The sequence below is a fragment of the Ornithorhynchus anatinus genome, chromosome 5 (assembly GCF_004115215.2).
Source record: "Ornithorhynchus anatinus isolate Pmale09 chromosome 5, mOrnAna1.pri.v4, whole genome shotgun sequence".
NCBI lineage: Eukaryota > Metazoa > Chordata > Mammalia > Monotremata > Ornithorhynchidae > Ornithorhynchus > Ornithorhynchus anatinus.
In genome coordinates this window covers 40515467-40539832 of record NC_041732.1, presented here as the reverse complement: position 1 = coordinate 40539832, position 24366 = coordinate 40515467, and the positions used below count along the sequence as shown (strand labels likewise).

The 24366-nt window shown below is 43.8% G+C and overlaps 2 protein-coding genes across 2 annotated transcripts in view; one reads left to right on the top strand and one right to left on the bottom strand.

Annotated features, from left to right (window-relative positions):
• The first annotated feature begins 18324 nt into the window (after window positions 1-18324).
• On the top strand, window positions 18325-23445 carry DKK4 (dickkopf WNT signaling pathway inhibitor 4). The gene is made up of 4 exons (XM_001514908.5): window positions 18325-18607; window positions 19851-20001; window positions 20849-20998; window positions 22391-23445. The coding sequence occupies exons 1-4, from the start codon at window positions 18497-18499 to the stop codon at window positions 22636-22638; spliced, it is 660 nt and encodes a 219-aa protein (XP_001514958.1). The 5' UTR covers window positions 18325-18496; the 3' UTR covers window positions 22639-23445.
• Window positions 23446-24033: 588 nt separating this feature from the next.
• POLB (DNA polymerase beta) overlaps window positions 24034-24366 on the bottom strand; it is a 31872-nt gene continuing 31539 nt past the window's right edge. The window contains 1 exon segment of the mRNA XM_029065557.2: window positions 24034-24273. Within this exon segment, the coding sequence (XP_028921390.1) occupies window positions 24179-24273 (95 nt within the window). The 3' untranslated portion in view covers window positions 24034-24178.

Sequence of the window (24366 nt, the reverse complement as noted above, 5' to 3'; positions counted from 1 at the left end):
CAAGTTGGTGTGTAGTGGAAAAAGAGTGTGGATAAAATAGCTGATTCATTGCTTTGCTAGTCAGTAGCCTCGAGTTTCAGCTTGATATGCAGAGGAATGGGCAACCATTAGAGGTTTCTGAGTGGAGATATGGGCAGTAGAACATTTGAAAAAAAAACTGAACCAGGCAGCAGAGTGAAGTTTGGGCTAAAGAGGGAGGACAGTGGAGGCAAGGAAATCAGTGAGGATGCTGGTGCAGTAGTCAAGGTGGGACATGGCAAGCGTAGTGGCCATTTAGATGGAGAAGGGATGGATTCTGGAAATACTGTGGAGAATGATCCAAAGAGGAGTTAGTTATAACTGGCTATGGTGGCTGGAGTCAAACTGTAAGCTTGTTAAGGGCAGGGAGTGTGTCTGTTATATTGTAATAATAATAATAAATGATGGCATTTGTTAAGCACCTACTATCTGCCAAGCACTGTTCTTATATATAGTGTATACTGGGGAAGCAGCATGGCCTAATGGCAAGAGCACGGGCTTGGGAGTCAGAGATCACAAGTTCTAATCCTGGCTCAGCTGTGTGACCTTGGGTAAATCTTGTTGCCTTGTGCCTTAGTTACCTAATCTGTAAAATGGAGATTGAGATGGGGTGCCCCATGTGGGACAGGGACTGTGTCCAAACTGATTACCTTGTACCTAACCCAGGGCTTAGAACAGTGCTTGGCACATGGTAAGCACTTAACAAATACCATAATAATAATATAATAATTGTACTCTGCCAAGCATTTAGCACAATACTCTGGACACAGTAAGCATTCAGTAAATATGACTGAAAGAAAATTCGAAGTCTATAGGTTTGAGAAATGGGGAGGATGGTGGTGTTATCAGCATCTACATCTCCAGCCCTGATCCCTCTACCTCTTTCCAGTCTCGCATCTCCCGCCTTTAAGACAGCTCTACTTGGATGTCCTCCCATCACATCAAACTTAACATGTCTAAAACAGAATTTATCTTCCCAACCAAACTCTGTCCTCCCCTTCACTTTCCCATTACCATAGACGGCACCACCATCCTTCCTGTCTCACAAGCCTATAACCTTGGTGTTATCCTTGACTCCTCTCTCCTGTTCAACCCACATATTAAATCCATCACTAAATCCTGACAGCCCCACCTTCACCACATCGCTAAAATCCACCCTTTACTCTCCATCCAAGCTGCTCCCACATTAATACAATCTCTCATCCTATCCCATCTGGATTACTGCATCAGCCTCCTTGCTGACCTCCCAGCCTCCCGTCTCTCCCCACTCCAACTGAATGAATTTACTATGAGCAGAGCACTGTACTAAGCACTTGATCCATACTTTACTCTGCTGCCCTGATTATTTTTCTACAAAAATGTTCAGGACATGTCACCTCACTCCTCAAAAAACTCCAGTGGTTTCCCCTCCACCTCTGCATCAAGCAAAAATTACCATTGGCTTTAAAGCAGTCCACCACCTTTCCCCCTCCTACCTCATCTCGCTTCTCTCCTTCTATAACCCAGCTCGCACACTTAGCTTCTCTGGTGCTAAACCTCTCATTTGTGCCTCAATCTCTGCTGTCTCATGGCCACCACCTACCTCTGGCCTGTAATGCCCTCCCTCCTCAAATCCGACAATTACTTTCCCCTCCTTCAAAGCCTTATTGAAGGCACATCTCCTCCAAGAGGCCTTCCTAGACTAAGCCCCACTTTTCCTTATCTCCCACTCCCTCTGCATCGCCCTGACTTGCTCCCTTTGCTCTTCTCCCCTCCCAGCCCCTCAGTACTGAAGTACATATTGGTAATTTTATTTATTTGTATTGTTGTCTGTCTCCCGCTGCTCTAACTGTAAGCTCATTGTGGGCAGGAAATGTGACCGTTTATTGTTGTATTGTACTTTCCCAAACTCCTAGTACAGTGCTCTACACATAATAAGCGCTCAATAATTACGATAGAACGAATGAAGGGAGGTGGAAGAAATTATTTGGAAGGGAAGATGAGCTCGGTTTTGGACATAGCAGCCTTGAGTAGTCGGACAATCTATATCAAAGTGTCCTGGGGCAGGAAGAGATGCAAGACTGTAGGAGAGGGATTGAGGCCTACTTGGTAGAAGAAGCGTGGCTCAGTGGAAAGATCCTGGGCTTCGGAGTCAGAGGTCATCGGTTCGAATCCCGGCTTTGCCACTTGTCAGCTGTGTGACTGTAGGCAAGTCACTTAACTTCTCTGGGCCTCAGTGACCTCATCTGTAAAATGGGGGTTAACTGTGAGCCTCACGTGGGACAACCTGATTACTCTGTATCTACCCCAGCGCTTAGAACAGTGGTCTGCACATAGTAAGTGCTTAACAAATACCAACATTATTATTTGGGAGTCCTCTGCGTAGTGGTTGTCGTTCAAGCCATGAGAGTTAATGAAGTCCCCAAGAGAGGAGCTAAAAGTCCCCAAAGATAGGAGCTAAAAGGCAGAAAAAGAGCTAGTGAAAGGAAGAATTAAAAGGAGAACCAAGATAACTGTCAGAAAAACCAATATTAGTGTTCCCAAAAGAAGGGAGTGATCCACGATGTCAAAATCGGACGAGAGATGGAGATTCTAACCAGGGTCTGTTAGGGCACATTCCCGCAGCTCCAATTCTTGGAATTTTCAGCACAAGACCTCCTGGCCTGGCCCATCCCAGGAATCTGTGAAGTTCCAATCACCTTCTCCAAACTGTAGGGTAAAGCCAGAGCAGCTCTTGCCCCACCTCGTGTGCAACGCCTGCTCATCGCAACCCTGGCTGGGGTTTAAATGCCTGGTTGTTCTGCTAAGAAAACATTTTTACCTTCCCAGCTGGCTGTGACTACGTAAATGCCGAGGTGACTGTTGGAATGGCGCAATCCAGGGAGGAAGAAATTAATGAGAGATTGTTTTCTGGAGGTGGTGGGATTTCAAGAGGACTTTGAAGGTAAGGAGAGTTGAGATCTGGCAGATTTAAAGTGGGAAGGCATTCCAGGCAGAGGAAAGGGGCCAGAGGTGGGAGAGGTGAGAGTGAAGGAAAATGAGAAGGTGAACTAGGGAGGAGCAGAGTATGTGTGCTGGGAAGTAATGGCTGAAGAGAACAGATGTGAGAAGATGTGATAGTGGAGGGCTTTAAACTCAGTGGTCAGATCTTGAGTGAGGTGGAGGGAAGTGGGTGGCCATTGGAGATTGAGGAGGGGAGAGATGGGTGCTAAATGTTGTTTTAGGAAAACAATCCAGCTCAGTGGGTAAAATGGACTGGAAAGGAGAGGGTTGGAGGCAGGAAGATGAGTGAGAAGGACAATGCAGTAGTCTGTTTGGCAGTTGACAAGCTCTTGAATCAGGTTGGTGACTGTTTGGATGGAGAGGAATGGGCAGAGTCAAGAACTGTTGTAGTAATAATAATTTTTTAAATGGTATTTAAGAACTTACTATGTGCCAAATACCATAGTAGATACAAGATAATCAGTCCTGACACAATCCTTAAAGAGGAGGGAGAACAGGTATTGAAATCCCATTTTGCAGATGAGGAAACTGAGGCACAGAGGATAAGTGACTTGCCCAAGGGAACACAACAGGCAAGTGACAGAGACAGGATTAGAACCCAGGTCCTCTAGGTCCCAGGCCCATGCTTTATTCACATCTTTCCTTCCCACTCCAGTTGATCCAAAGATTCTGATCTAATAGTTGCAAACTTTACTGTGGTCCCTCTAGATTGTAAGCTCCCCTTAGACTGTAAGCTTGTTGTGAGCAGGGAATATGTCTGTTACATTATTATATTGTACTCTCCCAAGCGCTTAGTATAGTGCTCAGCCCACAGTAAGTGCTCAATAAATATAATTGACTGACTGAAATGCAGATGGAGGGGCATGGGGATCAAGTTAAGGTTGCAGCAGTCGCAGAAACCCACAATCTTTAATGTCTGAGCAGAATAGGGCTCTAGGGATACATCCCTCTAATCACTAATTGCCTCTGTTGGCAAAGGGCAAGCTTAGATTCAGCTGATTTAACCTTTCGGCTTCACCATCAAGATCCTCGGAAAGCTGTAGCCCCAACACCCCAGAAGTAGTCTACTTACTTCCCCACTTTTCAGGACATCACTTTTCTGTTCAAAAGGAAATCCTCCAAGAATCAGAGAAAGGGATATCCCAGTCCAAGTTCCAAAGATGGCAGAGTCCACTAAAGGGGATTATTCTAATAAGACTATTATGAGATTTCCCTTCCATCCTTATCCATAACCTATTATGCATATGTCTTTTAAGGGTAGGGTGCTAAGGATTCTAAGGATGTTATCTTTCTTTTCTTTTTTTCTCCAAATGCCTAGAAGTCTGTAATAATAACAGTCTAAGACACAGAAGTTAACGAGGTTTTTAAGAGCGGCATAAGACTTGAACTGAGAAGCTGACTTTAACCATCAAAAGCCCATTTTATCCAATGGTATGCTACATTCACCTCTTCTCTGTATCTCGCAACACTCTGTAATGTTAAAAACGGAAAGCCCCAAACTGGAAAAAGAATGTCATGCCAGTCCAGGCCAGAGGAAGGAGTGCCTAGATTTATCAGAAATAAAGTTCTGCTCCTCAAAAGCCCTCCATCAGACCATGTCAAACAACTCCCCAAAGCATTGCCTTGGGTTCAGTTTTTGTATGTGTGCAGTATTTAAGCACATATTATGCGCCCAGAAGCGTGGCCTAATGGAAAGAGCACGGGTCTGGGTTCCAATCCCAACTCTGCCACTTACCTGCTGTGTGCTCTTGGACAAATCACTTGTCTTCTCTGTTCCTCAGCTCCTTCATTTGCAAAATGGGGATTCAATACCTGTTCTCCCTCCTACTCAGGCGGTGAACCCTGTGTGGGACCTGATACATAATAAGCGCTTAACCAATACCACCGTTAAGCACTATACTAAGTACAGATACAGGGAAATTTACTTCTCCTGAGCTTTTGGCCACTCTGTGGGCCACAAGGTGGAGCAAGGAAACAAGGAAAGACAAAGTTAAATTGGAGCTGCAAGGGGGACTATCATTAGTTTAGGTCATTTGGTTTCAGCCACACTTGCCTGGGGCTTTGCCCAAGAACTTCAGAACTCTCAGGCCCAGTAATGATCAAAACTGGGCTGCCCAATTGAAATATTTTAAGTTTCTAAAGGGCTATTCAAAGTAGCGAGGTTTTTAAAATAACGACTGGGCTGCCCATTCAATATTTTTAGTTTGTTAAGAGTTATTAAGAGTAGTGAGGTTTTTTAAATCAAGACTGGGCCACCCATTAAAAATTTTAAGTTTGTTAAGTGCTGTTCAGAGTAATGTGCCTTTTATAGCATGATTGCTATGGAAGATTTCTGTAAGCCGGGTCAGCTTCAAACAGCAAGGAAGAGAGGCAGCTGTATCGGGCTGCCACCTCTAGCAGGGGTGGTGGGCAGTGCATCAGTGGAATGGCTTCCCAGCTCTGTGAAATTTTCGATTCAGAACTTTTAGAGCAGGCCAACTTTGAGGTTGACTAAATGTCAAATTAAAGCAATGTGGCTTAGTGGTTAGAGCACAGGCCTGGGAGTCCGAAGGACCCGAGTTTTAATCCTGACTCCACCACTTCTCTGCCATATGACCGCGGGCAAGTCACTTTACTTCTTTGTGCCTCAGTTACCTCATCTGTAAAATGGGGATAAGAGTGTGAGCCCCATGTGGCACAGGGACTGTGTTCAACCTGATTAGCTTGTATCGACCCCAGCTCTTAGAACAGTGCTTGGCACATAGTAAGTGCTTAACAAGAATCATTATTATGGTTGTTGTTACGATTGTTATTACATTTATCATTTGTTTTTATTCCTATCTTTCTGTGGTATTTGTTATGCATTTACTTTGTGCCAGGCACTGTACTAAGCATTTGAGTTAGAGACTAGCTAATCAGGAGGGACACAATCCCTGTCCCACATGGATCTTACAGTTACCTCAATTACCTCATCTGTAAAATGGGGATTAAGGTTGTGACCCATGTGGGACATGGACTATGTCCAAATCGATTAGCTTTGTATCTACCCCAGTGTTTAGTACAGTGCCTGGCACATGTTAAGTACTTAACAAAAACCATAAAAAAATAGGTATCTGGATATCTGAAGGGCTGGAGGAGAACAAATCATGATTTTTCAAATCTCATCATTTAGGGATGTAAGATGGTGTATCCGTAACTAGTAGAATGTGTGTCGAAGAGGGCAGCCCTCCCACTGTTCCTCTTAAGCATCATATTGCCCCTGTGTAGACTGAAAACTAGGCTGGGTAACCTCTTGGTCTGACTCAGTAATGGTATTCCTTTTGTTCTTGTATTCTAAAGCTGATGATATATTTATGTGCAAAATGACAAACTGCAAAAAAAAGAGACATCAACTCTTCCCCAGCCCACTTTTGGGAAAAGCTTTTAAGCTAATAACAGTTTTCAACATCAAAGTGTCTACAAGGGCTTATATTGGGGAGGGATCAGTGTGGGCATAGGAAGATGATGAAGAAAATACACAGTCTTCTGGCATGGTCGGAAGGGGATATCTGATCCCCTATCCTTTGGGTAAATAAAAAAATACTTACCAGCCTGTAATTTTTTTTTTTACTAACCTATTCTCTCCCTTTAGAGAATGGTTACACTGTGAGTAAAAGTGATATTATGAAAATATAGAATAATAGGTCTTAAAGAATCTAAAAAGTGGCCCTGTCTATCTTCCATTCTCCAGGGTAAACAGCATTTAGCCATCCCAAGAAATTATTTTCTGTTTTGTTTTTGACCCTATGGCTCTTTCCAGTTATTGTCCCATCTTCCTCCTACCATTTCTTTTCAAACTCAAGTGAGTTATTTACACCTGCTGCCTCCACCTCATCTCCTCTGATTCTCCACTTAAACCTCTCCAATCTGCTTTCCGCCCCCTTCACTCTATAGAAACTGTCTTCTCTCTAAGGTCATCAATGACCTCCTTGCTAAATCAAATGGTCTCTACTCCCATACTAACCCTCAGCCATTCAACCTGAATCCATGGAATGCCCTCTTCTCCTAGAAATCTATTTAACTTTTGCTTCACTGATACTTTCCTTTCCTAGTTCTTCTTCTACTCTCTGGCAGCTCCTTCTCATTCTCGTTCTCTGCCTCCCTCCAACTGTGGAGTCCCTAAAGACTGGCTGATTTCTGGGTCCCCTTCTATTCTCCGTCTACACCCATTCCCTTGGAGAACTCATTCACTCCCCTGGTTTCAACTACCACCTCTATGCCAGAGATTCCCAAATCTACCTCTCCAGTCCTGACCTCTCCTCTTCTCTGTAGGTTCACAATTCCTCATGCTTTCAGGAAATCTCTTCTTGGATGTTCCACCAAAAACTCAAAATTAACACCATTGACTTCTTGCTCACACCCTTCCTTCTGGCCTGGAACTCCTTCAGAAGTCTGCCCATCTTGAAAGCCCTTCTGAAACTACATCTCCTCCAGGATGCCTTCCCTGATTAATCTAAAATCACCCACACCTTATATCCCTTTAACTCTCACTTCAACACTTGTTTACCTCCTAAGCACTTGGCTACTCATGCCCTCCTCTCCTCATGGCACCTATATTTTTACTCTATTGTTTTCTCCTACTTTTAAGTTATTTTCATGTCTGCCTTTCCCACTGGATTGTAATAATAACTGTGGTATTTGTTAAGTGCTTACTATGTGCCAGGCACTGTACTAAGTGCTGGGGTGGATACAAGCAAAACAAGTAAGACATGGTCCCCATCCCAAGTGGGGCTCACCATCTCCATCCCCATTTTACAGATGAACTGAGGCACAGAGAATTGATGTGACTTGCCCAAGGTCTCACGGCAGACAAGTGGTGGAGCCAGGATTGGAACCCATGACCTTCTGACACCCAGACCTGTGCTCTATCCACTGTACTATGCACTAGATTGTAAATTTCTAAAGGGCTGGGGGCACTTAGGAAAGTCCTCAATGAATACTATTGATTCCCCCTCAGACTATAAGCTCCTTATGGTCAGGGAATGTGCTTATTCTCTCATACTGTACTCTCCCAAGCAGTTAGAACAGTTCTCTGTACATAGTAAGTGCTCAATATGTACCAATGATTGGTTACCCTACCTTTCTCATTATGGTCAACAGCACCACTAATCTCACTTTCCCACATTAAGAAATTTGGAGTCCTCTTTTACTTCTTCACATATATGCAATCCATTATCAACTCCTGCCCCATTTTCCTGAGTAATATTTCATGGATATGCTACTTTGCCCCACTTGAATTATACTATATTTTTCATTTATTCCATTTATTAAAGTAATCAAAAAGTTGCATCGTAGGTCTGGGAGATGCCCCCAAGACAGAGCTTTCTTTGTTATTGGTCCCTGTTGTGCTTGGGTAAAACCAATCTTGGAGTGAACCTTTTAACTTCAAAGTGCTTTGTTGGTGCCCAATATACTGTAGTCCTCCTTTTTTGTTCCTGCATTAGAAGATTCAACCAAGCAATAATTTAAGAATATACCCGAGACTGATGCTGGAATTGAATGAATAAGTAACAATCATTCCATTATGTCTTAACATGCACAGTCCCATTCCACAAATGACCTCACTTCCCAAACAGGATTAAAGCTGTTTCACCTGCTTTTCTCGAACTTTGCTAAATAAGAAGCAAAACTGTGTATTTACTGGTGAGATGCTAAGAAACAAATCAGAGAACTGCCTGAGATTTTGTACTAATAGCTACCAAGGTCCTCTCTCCTTCAACAGCCAGCATGGACTCAGAGCAGGACTGCTCTGATAACTGAAACACCTTGGCCTTAGTGGAAAGAGCACAGGCCTGGGAGTCAGGAGACCTGGGTTCTAATCCTGACTCTGCCACTCATCTGCTGTGTGACCTTGAACAAGTCACTTAACTTCTCTGTGCCTTAGTTACCTCTCACCCACACCTTGCTTCTGGCCTTAAGGCCCTCCCTCTTCATATCCAACAGATGATCACTCTCCCCACTTTCAAAACCTTATTGAAGGCACATCTCCTCCAAGAGGCCTTCCCTGACTAAGCCCTCATTTACTTTTTCCCCTTCTCCCTTCTGCGTTGTCCTGATTTACTCCCTTTATTCATGCCCACCCTCAGCCCCAAAGTACTTATGTACCTAGCCATAATGTGTTTATATTAATGTCTGCCTTATCCTCTAGACTGTAAACTCACTGTGGGCAGGAAATGTATCTGTTGTTATATTGTACTCTCCCAAGCGCTTAGTACAATGCTCTGCACACAACAAGTGCTCAATAAATGTAACTGACTGTTATATTGAACTCTCCCAATTGCTTAGTACAGTGCTCTGCACACAGTAAGTCCTCAATAAATATGATTGATTGACTGATCATCTGTAAAATGGGGATTAAGACTGAGCTCCATGTGGGACAGGGAATGTATTCATTCATTCATATTTAATGAATGCTTATTGGGTGCAGGGCACTGTGCTAAGCATTTGGGAGAGTACAATACAACAATAAACAGACACGTCCCCTGCCAACAACAAGTCTAGATGGGGGGAAACAAATATCAATACAAATAAATAAATTACAGATAGGTTCCTGCCTGTATCCAACCCAATTATCTTGTATCTACAACCAGTGCTTACTACAGTGCCTGGCACATAGTAAGCGCTAAAATACCATAAACTACAACTTTGATATCTAAATCAAAAAATTTTGAATTGATTGTCAAATTCGTACCACACATTTCAGTTACGGTACATCTCTGTCTCACTTGCATTATTTCATCCTTGGACTCTTTAACTGCCTGGGACTTCCAAACTAGTTTTCAATTGAAATCTTAATTGAATAGAATTGAATTAGATTGCAGCCTTTAGGTTAGGTGAAAGAAGGAATTTCCTGAGTGTGAGGGATGGAAATGGTGGCTTCTCTGGAAGTCTCTGACACTAGGATAGGATAGTTTCAGTGAGGTCCCACTTGGAGATGTAGAGGTTTAATGAGTTGGACAATGCCATATAGTTACTACTTTGATTTATCTTGTTTAGGAAAGTTGTTCGGGTCCCCTCCTAAAAGAGGTCTCAGGGATGGAGTTCCCTGTCCTCAGAGTAGACAATAACAGGTGTCATCTGTGTTCTCTGTGTGTGTGTTCTCTGGTGCTCCATTTTAACCCTGTCTCCCAAATGGCCTTCTTTCTACTCTCTCTATGCCAGTGTTTGAACCCACTGGGTACTTGGCTGACACCATATGGGGAAGAGAGAAAGAGTTAGACGAATGGAAGTATCTGCCATGCTCTGTTTTCCTCCCTTCCCAGTTGCCAGAGCCTCCTTACTGCGATGTGTACATATTTATGATTCTATTTATTTTGATGGTATTAATGCCTGACTACTTGTTTAGTTGTGCTGTCTGTTTCCCCCTTTTAGATTGTGAGCCCGTTGTTGTGCAGGGATTGTCTCTCTGTTGCCGAATTGTACGTTCTAAGCGCTTAGTACAGTGCTCTGCACACAGTAAGTGCTCAATAAATATGATTGAATTGAATTGAAATAAGTTGCTATAGAATCCTCAGGCCTGGCCTATGAAGCTAAGAGGGAACTTTTGTTGAAAGGCAGAAAAGCCACCTTATAAATTCAGAGTGATGTACTTCACTGTCAGGACTCTACTGGAGGTTCCTTAGTCCTTCTGCCCAGGGGAAAGAGCACTGATCTGGATATCAGGAGACGTGGTTTCTACTCTTAGAGTACGAGACTCGTGGGACAGGGACCGTGATCCACCTGATTATTGCATAACTATCTCAGTGCTTAACACACTGCTTGGCACATAGTGAACACTTACCAAATGCCACAGTTATCATTATTAGCTTTGGAGTCTGGCAAACGTTGTGTCAAGAGGGCACATGCTGTTCATAATGTGCTGCACCCCTTCCCAACTACTCCCTTGTTGCATCTGTGCCATAGTAAATATGACTGGCTGTAATAAGAGGGTACAAATGACCCTGGGCACTACAGTGGATTCCCCTACAGAAGTTCTCAGCCCCGAAGTTCAGGACTGAAACGGCATGGCCTATTGGAAAGAGCACAGGCCTGGGAGTCAGAAGACCTGGGTTCTAATCCCAGTTTCACCACTTGTCTACTCTGTGACTTTGGGCAAGTCACCTAACTTCTCAGTGCCTCAGTTCCCTCATCTGAAAATTGGAGATTAAATACCCTTTCTCCTCCCTACTTGAAAAGCAACCTGGCCTAGTCAAAAAAGCATGGGCCTGGAAGTCGGAGGAACAGAGTTCTAATCCAGCCACTGCCACTTGTCTGCTTTGTGAACTTGGGTAAGTCATTTAAATTCTCTGCTTCTCAGTTACCTCAATTCTAAATTGGGAATTAAATCCTACTCCCTCCTAACTAGGCTGTGAGTGCTGAACTACTTACTCCAGCACTCATAGCAATGCTTGGGACATAGTAAGCACTTAACAAATACCATCATTATTATTATTATTATTACTTAAACTATGAGTCCCGATTGGGTCAGGGACTGAGTCCAATTTCTTTACGTTGTATCTGCCTCAGGGCTTATCACACAGTAAGCTCTCAAATAGCACAATTACTATTATATTTGTCCAACATTCTTGACAGGAGAGACATTAAACCAAAGGTCCCCTAAAGAAGACTTTGGGAGGGAATCTGGAGAGGGGATTTTGGAGGTAGATGGGGGTATATTGAGGAGAGTCCCTACAGTGTTGGGAAGGAGGAACGAGGCTGCTCCAGGCAGCTCCTAAGTCTCTGGTGACATGAGAACTCTGGACCACGTGGCTCTCGGCTTCTGCCCACCCACCCCTTGCCCCCTCTCTCCTGGAGCAGTGAGGAAGGGCTAGGCTCATTTTCCTCCCTGGGAGTCTCTGCCGCCAGTCTCTTCCAATTCCAATCTATACTGCACACATCATCAATCATATTTTTTGAGTGCTTACTATGTGCACAGCACTGTACTAAGCACTTGGGAGAGTACAACAGAATTAGCAGACACATTCCCTACCTATAACAAGCATACTTACAGTCTAGATGCTTCATCTTCTTGAAACATCGCTCAACACACAGCTACCCATTCCTCAAAACCCTCCTTGGCTCCCTTTGCAGCAAACAAAAACTCATCAGCTTCAAGACTCTCCACCAGCTCTCTCCATCTTACTTATCTGTTCCTTTTACTCCCTCCACCAACTGATTGTTTTCATTCCCCTCAAGCTAACCTTTTAACCGAACCTCACTCTCACCTCTTCCACTTCCTCTCCGCCCCCAGCCTAGAACTCCCTTCCCAAATCTGACAGACCACAGCTCTCCCCCCCCTCCCATTCAAAGCCCTCTGAAAATCCCACCTGCTCCAAAAAGCCTGCACAAAACTATCAACCATCTCCAGCACTCGTGTACTGACTTATACTCATGCTCAACACTTTAAGCAATTGAATAAAAATATATACAACTTTGACCACTCTATTTGCAAGCATTTTAATGTCCATTTCATCTATTTGAGTGCAAGCTCCTTGTAGGAAGGGAACATGCCACTCATCTGTCAATAATAATTGTGGTATTTATTCAACTCTTACTAAGTGCCAGGAACTTTACTAAGCACTGGGGTGGCTACAAGCAAATCAAGTCAGCCACAACCTCTGTCCCACATTGGGCTCACAGTCTTAATCCTCATTTTACAAATGAGGTAACTGAGGCACAGAGATGTTAAGTGACTGGCCCAAGGTTACACAGCAGACAAGTGACAGAGCTGGGATTAGAACCCAGGTTCTTCTGAATTCCAGGCCCTATCCATTAGAACATGCTGCTTCCCTTCTAATACCCCAGTACTTAGTACACTTTATCCCATCAAGCGGACACTCAAATATTATTACACAACCACCACCGAGGACTGCCCTCCCACCCCCAAGACCTTTTTAAATGCTATTTTTTACTGTCTGTCCTTTTATTCTTGTACTTTAAACTGATTTCCACTCTGTGTAATATTCTTTAATTTTTCCTCTGAGCTTTCTCACTTAAATTGGGAACCTGGGACCAGTCTTTACAGATTTTCTTGCATTTCTTCATATCCCTTAGTATGGCCATTTGCATGTAGAAAATGTTGCATTAGTGATAAGAAGAATAAGAAAGCATGAGAAAGGAATGGCAGAGAACACATGGGGATAATGAGAAATTTACTGCAGACACTCCCCCTTTCATGTATTTTTCTCTGGGCTCTGAAATCATAAAGGAAATAAAGAGACAGGTGTCCCGCAGCTTATTACCCAGAATTTCATAGAATCCAAGGACTGGAGAAACCATCAAGAAAGCCATTCTCCTGTCTCTGGGGAGGACTGCATCTAAACTGCCCTCAAAGGATAACTCCATTTTAAACACCAGTTCTTACATTTTAGCCATTTGACCGGACAGAAATGCTTGTTTTATGTCTTAAGGGTGTGGTGTATGCTTCAGAGTACATGCCAGAATCAACAATCCATATCTCCAGGGCGGGGAAGGTCTTCCACTGAGGCAGGGTGGGGTGACCGTCCCATAGCCTTTTAGACTTGGAGGAGCCCATTTTTTCCATGGTGACTCATGCCTTCCAAGAACTGCATGTGGATTCCCTACCCAAAGAAAAGGGTCCAACACAGCTTAGAAAGAGCCTGGGAGACCAAGTTCAGTAGTTACAGTGCGTTTATTAAATGCTTACTGTGGGCAGAGCACAGGGAAAAATTACTCAGATGACAGATGTAATCTCTCACGTCCCGGGGCCACATGACCTTACAAGAAGCAGGGGGTTGAGGTGGTTTAGCAACAGACCCAATAGGAAAGAGGAAATAGTATAATATAGTATAATCAATGGTATTCTTGAGTGCTTGCTGTGTGCAGAGCATTGTACTATGTGCTTGGGAAAATACAGTCAAAGAGAATTGGTAGACACGATCCTTCCAACATAGAAGAGAGGAGTGGAGAGTGCACACTGAGAACTTGGGGTAAGTCTTCAAAGAACATGTCGTACTGTTACCCCAAGGCACAGATTAGGCTGAGCAGTAATATAATTCAGCCCCTTATTCTGGTCCTGGAAAAAAAATAGCTAAGATTCACAAAATTCTTGTTTCAGCCTTTGCAGGAGTAGCAGGGCCAGTCCCATCAGCGGTGGTTGTTATCGTTATTGGTATTTGTTAAGCGCTTACTAGATGCCACGCACCGTACTACGCACTGGGATGGTTACAGGTTGGATTCAGTCCCTGTCCGACAGGGGCCTTACAGTCTTAATCTCCATTTTAAAGATGAGGGAACTGAGGCACAGAGAAGTGAAGTGACTCACCCCAGACAGTCACACAGACAACAGGTGAAGCTGGAAATAGAACCCAGGTCCTTCTGATTTCCAGGCCTGTGCTCTATCCGAGGTGGTGGGCAGGTCGAAAACTACGGGGGACCCAAGAGCGGCGGCCTGAACGGGAAATGGACCGGTGAGTGGCTGATTCTCCCCTGCCGTCACCCCCGCTACCACTGGCACCTCGCTCTCTCCTCTCTTTCAGAAACCTCCAGGTAGCACAAAGATCGCATGGCAGCAGTCTCAGCAGTGCATGTGACAATGGAGGTGACAGTGGAAGTGTTTAGTACAGTGCTTTGCACCCAATAAGTCCCCAATAAATACAGTTGAGTGACAGTGGAAACTGCGCCAGTCCTGTCTCTGCCTCCTTATCTCCTGCTGCAAGCCCTCTCTGCCGCCATCTCAAGTGAGTCCAAACAGTGTGCAGGGTGTGTGGTGTGAACTGATGTGTGCCAATTGCTTGTGTCACCTCGGCCGCTCTCTCCCCATCTTTATGTCTCTCTTTCTCTGCCTCTATTCACTCTCCCTTTCCTGCCTTTCCCTCCCTTACCAAGTTTTTGGCTTTGCCCCCTAGAAGCCCCTTCCCAAATGCCATATCGAGATGGGGAAAATATAGTGACTAAGTCCCAGCTCCCATGATTCCCCTAACTTTAGTGACTGGAAGGGTTGGCAGGAGCAGGGAAGGAGGAGAGAGAAAGGCAGGAGAACAGAAGGAAAAGAGGAAGAAGAAGAGAAAAAAACGGTTGGGGGGTCAGAGGGGGAACATGTCAGGTAAACTCGCCCCAGAGCCCACCCATCGCTAGTTCCACGGCTCCTGTCTCCAGGTGTCCCTTTTCCAGAGGTGCCAGGCTAGAGGATTCTAGACTTCCTCCACAGCTCTTGGCTGGCCCACGGGTGGGGCTGCTCTGAGGGCAGGATGCAGCTGGCACACCTGGAGACTTCCCCCCCCACATCCTCCCCCACACACTCCCCTCCGCTACCACCTCCCACACCAAGGTGCCCACAGTTCCCTCGTCTCTGACAGGTCCTATCCCTCTAAGTCATTGCAAATGATTTTCTTTACCTCTTGACCTCCGGGAACTAAACAATCATGTTCACATGGGCTTCATGATTATCTCCTGTAATTTTCTGTCTGCTCTCATCACCATATCCCTTCTCATCTTTACCTCACTGAACATTTCCTCTGAGATTCTGCCAGGGCGTTGCTCGTTCGAAGTTTCTTTGATTTTACAAAAGAAACGCAAAGTTATGAGAAATCAAACTGGCTTTGACACAAAAGTCATAACAAATTAAATTTGCCATTCCTAAATGAATGATAAATCACCCAAACTGACAGTCCGCCTTTGATTTGAACTGAAAGCGGTAATTCTGGAAGATGCCTGTTTACAGCTATCAAACATAAATCTGTAGTCTCTGCCTGTGAGCAGTAGATCATCAGGAAATGGTTTCTGACTTACAGTGCTAAAACTGAGGACTTTTAGAGAGAATGAGTTTATTTTTGGTGACCCACATTTCCCCCCAGAATGATCAAGGATGCCTGGATTCAGAACTTCTTTGGTACTGGTCCTGATTCAAATTGGAGAGGTTCGGATTGATGTACGGAATTGGCATCATAATCCCTGCCAGAAACATGTCAAGAACTTGGCCGGGGACGGATGTGGGACTGTCTTTGCTGGGCTGCTGTACTGCCTATTTCTGAAAGACAGATTCCCGAGGACAGCCTCATTGTTTTAATTTTTTTTTCTTTTCTTGGCTAGAAGATGCTGCTAATGTGGAAAGTTGTTTGAGCATGTTCTGCTTTATTGCTGAAGTTGAATCTGAGCCATAAACTTTGGTGGGATGAAATTGGGGGCAGGGGAAATGCTTTTCAAATGGAAAAGTTACTTGAAGAAAAGCTTTGAACCTTTGCCCTCTCCCTTATCCCCAACTAATTGAGATTCTGGTTAGGGTGGGTTTCTTCTGCCACGGGAGGCTTCTACAACCACTGGTCTATGCTTGAACCTGGCAAAGAAAGAAGTTAGTAATAAGAAACCTATTGTGTAGAGTTGCGAATAGGCTTCTTTAGAAGAGCACATATAATGCTTTTCTTCAATGACACCAACCAGGAACACAACGTTTATTTTAAAACGGGCACTATTTTTTTATGGGAGTGAAAGAAATCCAATCCTCTTGTGCAAAAGGAAAGTGGGTCAGAATCTCACAAGATCTCTGATACTGTAGGGGTTTATTGTTTTGCTTTGAGGAGAGAAAGGGGTGGGAAATATGCTTTTGCCTGGATTAAAGAGCCACTATCTTTTCATTCTTTCTCTGTCATTGGTATTTTGAGGAATGGTTAGTTTTTCATGGAGGGAATGGTAAATTGTGTGAGCGAGGTCAGGAAAGACTGACAGCCTGCAGACTGAATGAGGTGATCTAGGAAGGCTCTGTCAGGGTCACCAAGGTAGGGCAGCAGAGAAATCAGTACATCAAAAGCTTTAAACTACAGAAATAAACGCACTGGCCTCTTGTCCAAAAGGACTACTCATTTGAGAAGGGATATTGAGATAACGTCTAATAGATCGACACTCTTTTTTTTATGATATTTGTTAAGTGCTCTGGGCCAGGCACTATTCTAAGTGCTGAGTTAGAAACAAGCTAATCAGGTTGGACACAGTCCCTGTCCTAAATGAGGCTCATAGTCTTAATGCCAATTTTACAGGTAAGGGAACTGAGGCACAGAGAAGTGAAGCGACTTGCCCAAGGTCGTACAGCAGACAAGTGGCAGAGTTGGGATTAGAACCCAGGTCCTTCTGACTCCCAGGCCCATGCTTCTATCTACCTGGACATGCTTGCTACTCATCAGAAGTTTACAACAATTCTTAGGATGTCATTTATGCTGCTGCATTGGAGAGAAAAAAAATCACTTGACATCTGAAGCACTGGGACAAGTGTCTTCTGGAAAGGAAGATATCAATAATTAAAGAGGAGGGGGCACAGGGAAGCATAGCAGTTGTCCTTATCTACACCAGATTTCTCCAAACCTTAAGGGCTAAGGTAGACAGTAAGACCCACCTCTGATTACTCGACAGAACTTGACTTCCCAACTGTTGGCTATGAAATACTCTCATAGAGGCAGGATAAACTGAGAGGAAAGGATTTTCTCAGGAAGATTGGCATTCTGTCAATTAAAGTGGAGTCCAGTCCCATTTAATTCAATGTGAAGTAATGCATACAAATTACAATCAATTATAGAGAAAGCTACCAATAGGTTTTTCACATGAAATTATCTCTCAAGCGGGTTGTCTAATTCAATAAAAAGGACTTCCTGCTAATGCCGTTAACATCAAAAAGGATCTTTATATACTCCCATCATATTCAGAAGTAATTAACACGGACTTCAAACAATTCTGTTTCATTTTAAGGAACTTTGTAACTTCTTTCCAAACTGAAATTGGGTCAGAGCAGGTGTTATTTTGGCAACTGCTTCTACGCTAGTGGGAATTCCTTTTTCTTTTTTTACATCTGGATGCCAGAGCTACCCAGAAGGTATTTTCTCCCTTTTCACAATCCGAAGCCTAGTTTAAACAGCCTCGGTATATTTTGTAACTTATTAGCTTTTGGCATCCTTGCTTGCATATTGGCCAATATGATTCATTCTTTCTTTGAGCACAATTAGCTGTGAAAGCAGATCTTAGAACAGACCGTTTTGCAAAGGATTATTGAAGGTAGGAAATGCAGGTGATTATCAGAGTGTGCCTTTGATACAGACATCCTGCTCCTGTCCTGGCCCTTTGAACTAACTTTGATATGCAATAATTAGGAGGGATTCAGCCCCAGGAGAAGCTGCCACTGCCCTGCCTCCTCTTTCACTCTATTGAGTCCTTGTTTTGAACTATTGATCAAACAGATTTAAAGGGATTTGTTGAAGCCTGTGTGGGCTGAGGAAAGAGGAAATGATGGGGGGGCGGGGGAGGGAGGAGGGAATAAACAGGGAACATCTGGGTATATAAATGGTTTAGAAAGAATCCGACTGGGCAGATTGCATTTGTCACATTTCACACACTTCAGCTAGAGTTGAGCTTACCTTCTCTCACGGGCGAGTCCCTACCAAACGCTGGGCCATCCCACAGTTCGGGTAAAGCTTCGTTGCCGGTTAGTGGCGGCCCAGCTCAGAGGAGGTAGGGCAAGAGTTCCTCAGAGCAACCCAGGGGTTTGGAGGTCTGAAGAATGGTGGTGGCATTCCTGCTGGGGCTCAGCTGGCTGTGCTCTCCCTCGGCAGCCCTGGTTCTAGATTCCAACATCATCAAGAGCTCTGCAGAGGTACAGGCCACGAGGAAGGTAAAGCTGGGCTCATGGGGGCGGGAGGCATTAAAAATTCGTATGATTGGGCACAACTTCCCTGGAGGTTGGTGCCAGACTTTTAAAATCAAATCGTTGGAGTCCCCTTGCACAGTAGTGTACGGGGCTGAAGGGATTGGATTGGCCAGGGACCCTGGCTGACAGAATTGGTTTCAGCTCTGGAGTCAACTGGGCCCCTCCCATAAACACCACCATCTCTGAGTGTTTGTTTATCCATCTATAAAGTGGGATAATGGTGCCTGCCATCAAATGACTTCAGAGAAATGCTGTGAGAACCATCACAGGGCAAGACCTTTGGACTCTTGGCTCTAGAAATACAGGCGACTGAGGTCATGAAGCGAGAATGAAAGTCGCTCTCTCCTCTCTTCCTATTTCTGTATGTTTAAGGCAGTTGCTCTTCAGGAAGTGTTCTTTTCATATGGCCTATGTGTACTCTACTGGCTTTGCGTTGATGGCTGTTCTTTGAAGAAACAAATCCTGAACTAAGGGAATTAAGACACCTGGCAACAAACTCTCATACTTGAAAATGCCTCTAATCACCTGTGAGATGGGGGGGGAGGGAAAGCAACTTTTCTCTATACTTTTAACCTGTTACATACTAGGAATCCTACAAGAAGCAGTGAGGCCTAGTGGAAAGAGCACGAGCCTGAGAGTCAGGGGACCTGGGTTCTAATCCTGCCCCATCACATGTCTGCTGGGTGACTTTGGGCTTGTCATTCTCTGTGCCTCGTTACCTCATTTATAAAATGGGGATGAAGACTGTGAGTCTCATATGGACATGAACTGTGCCTAACCTGATTGTCTTGTACCTACCCCAGTGCTTAGTACAGTGCCTGGCACATAGTAAATACTTTATAGAATACCATTTTAAAAAAAATCCATTCTGGACCTTGCCAGCAGGATGCTACTATATTGCTACAACTAGTCCACTGCCCCTTACTAGCTCCTGCAACACATTTCTTCCCTGTTACTTAGATTACTGCTATCACATCAGGAAAGGAAAAACCACTTCTCTTCCTTCCCATCTCCATCTTTATATATTGAAAACACAAATGATTGTTTTGGAAATATCCTTTGAGCTAGGGACAGATTTCTAAAATCTTGCTTCTAGATCAAATCAAGGCAACTGTAGCTCACTTTGGTCAGGGAAAGAGGGGCCGATCTTCATGTCATAGAGCTCTGCAGCTATTTATTTTTGATCGAAGCCACTTTCTCTCCGCAGGGTTCGCAGTGCTCGATAGACAGAGATTGCACTGTTAGAAAATTCTGCCTTAAACCCCGAGATGAAATGGCATTCTGTGCTACCTGTCGTGGGCTGAGGAGAAGATGCCACCGTAATGCCATGTGCTGCCCGGGGACGGTCTGTGTCAATGGTAAGCTTAGCTTTCATCTTTCCACTCACAATGCCCGGAGGTAAACAGTCGAGACAGATGGTCTTTTTCAGAAAGATGAAAATCAAGTAGGATGGTTTTCTTGGTTTCAATTTTTCAGAGTTTCTTTCTTCCATTTAAATCTCTCTTTCCCTAAAAAAAATTATTTTGTGATGTTTCCCCAGGGAACATCCTGGACAGGTGCTCTGGTGTCACCATTTCCTGTGCGTGCACTGAAGGGGATTTAGTAATTTAGAGTTACCCCCTCTGAGACTGCAGCATTAGATTCCTTTCTTTTAAAAAAAAAAATGTGTTAAGCACTAATTGTATCAAGCACTGTTCTAAGCGCTGGGGGAGATACAAATTAATCAGGTTGGACACAGTCCACGTCCCATATGAGGCTACCCATTTTATAGGTGTGGTAACTGAGGCACAGAGAGGTGACTTGCCCAGGGTTATACAGCATGCAAGTGGTGGAGCTGGGATTGGGATGCAGGTCCTTTGGCTCCCGCGCCCGTGCTTTATCCACTAGGCCACTTCCCTCTTCCCAGGGCAGACAGGAAGTGAGTTCTGGGACTGTACCTTTTAGGGCCAGGGGATTGGGTGGGAAAGAATCACTGCTTTTAGATAAAACTAAGGTAGAATCTTTGATTCTTTGCTTTGTTTCCAAACCTCCGACTTCTTCCCCAAACCCCAAACATTGTTTCCATGTGCCAGAAAGCCAGAAGCACCATTTAAATAGGTGCAGGCATTCTGTGGTGCTGCCCAAGAAAAGGAACTAAGCTCAATGTACCTGTATCCCCTTTCCACTCAAGACTATTTACCATGGTCTTCCCTGACTGGCTTTTAGATGTATGTACACTGGCTGAAGAAATCCCACTTTTGGAGAGGAGGCTGGATGACCAAGATGGATTGATTTTAAAAGTTACAACTCAGCATCCAATACAAGAAAACAAACCTAGGAGAAAGTCAAATCCCAACAAATCTCAAGGAAGCAAAGGTAAGAGCAGTGTTTCTTATTTTAAAGATAACAAAGTTGTGGGAAAAATCATTTTCCCCTTTATTAAAAACCATAATCACCACATTTTAAGATCCTGGCAGAGTTTCCTGTGACAGAGACAAGAGAAGCTGAAACAAGTGTCTCTCCCTCTGTCTCTCTCTCTCTCTTGCTTCTTCTCCTGCCAGAAACTGTCACAGGGAGAATGATTCCAAAAGCTGTCCTAGCCTTGAGGCTGGGAAGCAGAGGTGGTAGGTATGAAATGTGACAAACGGACTTAAGTTGGGCTAAGGGAAGTGTAGGAAGGGGCTTGAAAGCTGAAAAGGTGGCTCTTCACCTTTCACCTAGAAGATGTAATAACTGACTGGTTAGCAAGGGACCCCGTAATTGGGGCCTTCTGTCTTTACAGAACCATATCTATAATTTACAAAATGGCAGTTTACACTGCCCCCAGTTCTTAGGGCACATAACTAGGCTGCTCTAAAATTTAAGTAGTACTGATGCCTCCTTGTCGCACCCTTTCTGATTACTGATGTAGAAATTGTTGTTTTCTACACCATTAAATATGACACAAGTCCAGCTCTTGTATTTGGAGCCTCCATGAGCTGGCTTAGTACCATGACAGGGTAAAACCCACTTTTTAAAAAAAGTTGTATTAAGTGCTTACTATGTGCCAGGCGCTGTACTAAGTGCTGGGGTAGAAACAAGTTTATCAGGTTGGACACAGTCCTTGTCCCACATAGGGCTCACGGTCTTATCCTCATTTGGCAGAAGAGGAAACTGAGGCACTGAAGTGATTCACCAAAGGTGACAAAGCAGACAAATGGCAAAGTCAGAATTGGAACCCAGGTCCTTCTCACTCTATCCACTAGGCCATGCTGCTTCTCTTAACCAAATGAAAGTGTCGGGTGACTTAGTGCTCATATTCCCACCTGAAGCCCTGAACCTGTACCTCCTTGAAAAACAGTAATTCTGGTTTAAATTACGAATGATACCCCTGAAATAAAATTCCCTTGGTGGTACCCTTTTGGCCTACCGCTGTCTATACCAACTCTTATATTAATAATAATCATGGTACTTGCTGTTTACTGTGTGCCAAGCACTGTTCTAAGCACTGGGGTAGGACACAGTTGGACACAGTCCCTAACATGGGGCTCAGTCTTAATCCCCCTTTTACAAATGAGATAACTGAGGCACAGAGAAGTGAAGTGACTTGCCCAAGGCCACACAACAGACAAGCGTCAGAGCCGAGATTAGAACCCATGACCAAAGTGTACTCTCCCTAGTGCTTAGTACAGTGCTCTGCACACTGTTTGGCTCAAATACGACTGACTGTCATCATTTCTCCATGTATGGCCGTGAGTAATTTTGCTGGAACTCTCAATCTTGTTTTAGGGCAAGAAGGAGAAAGCTGCCTGCGCACTTTTGACTGTAGCCCTGGCCTGTGCTGTGCTCGCCATTTCTGGACTAAAATTTGTAAACCAGTTCTCATGGAGGGGCAGGTCTGCTCTCGGAGGGGCCACAAAGACGTTCAAGGTCCAGAAATCTTCCAACGGTGTGATTGTGGCCCTGGTTTATCTTGTCGAAATCAGAACACTGGGACTCCACATCAAACACGGTTAAGAGTCTGTCAAAAAATCTAAAATGACTGTAATCTGAAATCAGGAGTCAGGGGGTGACCCCTCACTCTTGAGTCGTGTAAGTACAAAACTCAAAGAACGATTTTAAACTTTTCCTAGATACAGTCACTTCCTGCATGTAGTTGGGAGATCCTGACCTTGTGACACTCAATACAAGGCTGAAGGTAGAGTAACTGTCAGATGTTTTCAGAATTACTTTAGCGGCTCAGTTGAATTACTGAAAAAGGCCTCGCTTCCTTGTGTCAACTTCCTTCATTCTGTAGAAAACTGACATCCTTCCACATTAAAGATTTATTTTTGACACGACTCCTAATATGGGTAAAAAACCCCACCAACCTCAAAAAATGGATCTTGTCAGGTGTTTGTACTTTGGCTGAAGATTCAGAGGAAAATGAAGGGGAGTGAAGACAAAGTTGTCAAGCCTTTCCAGTGAGCAAAACGACCAGAGTGGGTTACTATGAAAATTGCTGATTGATGTTTCCCTTCCCAATGGGTTCATCTGTCTCCAACGCTGGAACACAAACAACTGCTATTTCATTATGCCCCAGAAAAATAAAATAGTTATAGAGAGTTGGAATGGACTGCAAGAGACCATCTAGTTCAGCAAGGAAAATAAACATATCAATACAATTTATCTGTTCTATTACATAAAGGTAAGGATTCTGTGCTTTATGCTTTTGTCACTCCCCAAGTGTGAATGTCCTGGCTAGATCTGACAATTCATACTTCAGATTTTTATGTATATTTGAAAGAAATTGTGAGAAAATATGAAGTTTTAAAGTGTGAGAATAAAATTTTCGATTATTGTAATCAGGGACAAATGCAATTGGGTGTTTCCAATTTTTGGCATAGAGGAAAATCATCTACTCCTGTTTAGATGGTAAAGTCCAATTCCATATGTTGTAGTTTACAATGAAGCCTGGTTCAATTTTATCATGGAAAATTGTTTGGAAAGTGACTGCAGTGGAACCAATTTCTAGTTTAAGAGAATATTTCAATTAACTTAAAGATCAGTATCTTCTTAAAAAGTATTATAGAGTCAGATTCTCCCAGGGTATAGCCTACTTCCTTCATTATGCCCCTTTGGGGAGCTGCCTATAGATGTCTACCAACAGACTCCAGGAAGCAGAGTGTTATTCCACACTCTGAGGCAGGTGCTGTCATAATGGCACCCTGGTACCCTGAAAGACTGAATGGAGCTGCCAAAGGAACCTAATTTACAATGGCGTAAAAGTCTAGGCATTATGAGGATCTCCCCTATTTAACTTGGAACTCAGAGGAATTCCATCAGTTTTCTCTTCACCCCTTTTCATAGAACTTTGACTCCAATTCAAAAATTATGAATGAACATTAATACGATTCGTACCGAAGATATAAGTAAATAAAACAAAATGCCACTTGATGATACTCTGTGATTTAATGACTATAATAGAACCTAACAAGTAATAGGTCGTTGTTTAAAAATCCCAGTCAAGGACTTTACAATGGAAAGTTTGAGAAATAAATAACCCGAGGCTGGTCTTAACACAAACAAGACAGCAAGTCACTCGCTTCTGTCCTTGGGCTCACGGTATTTCCACTGAATGTAGTCAAAGATATCTTTCTCACTGTCTACTGGGAGGGGTTCCCCAGCAACTCCTGCAGAGACAAAAGAGAATTCTGGAAATGAAGCATTTTATAAAGAGAACAAGAAAGACAGACATCAAAGCTATAGAAAAATGGAAACTTCTG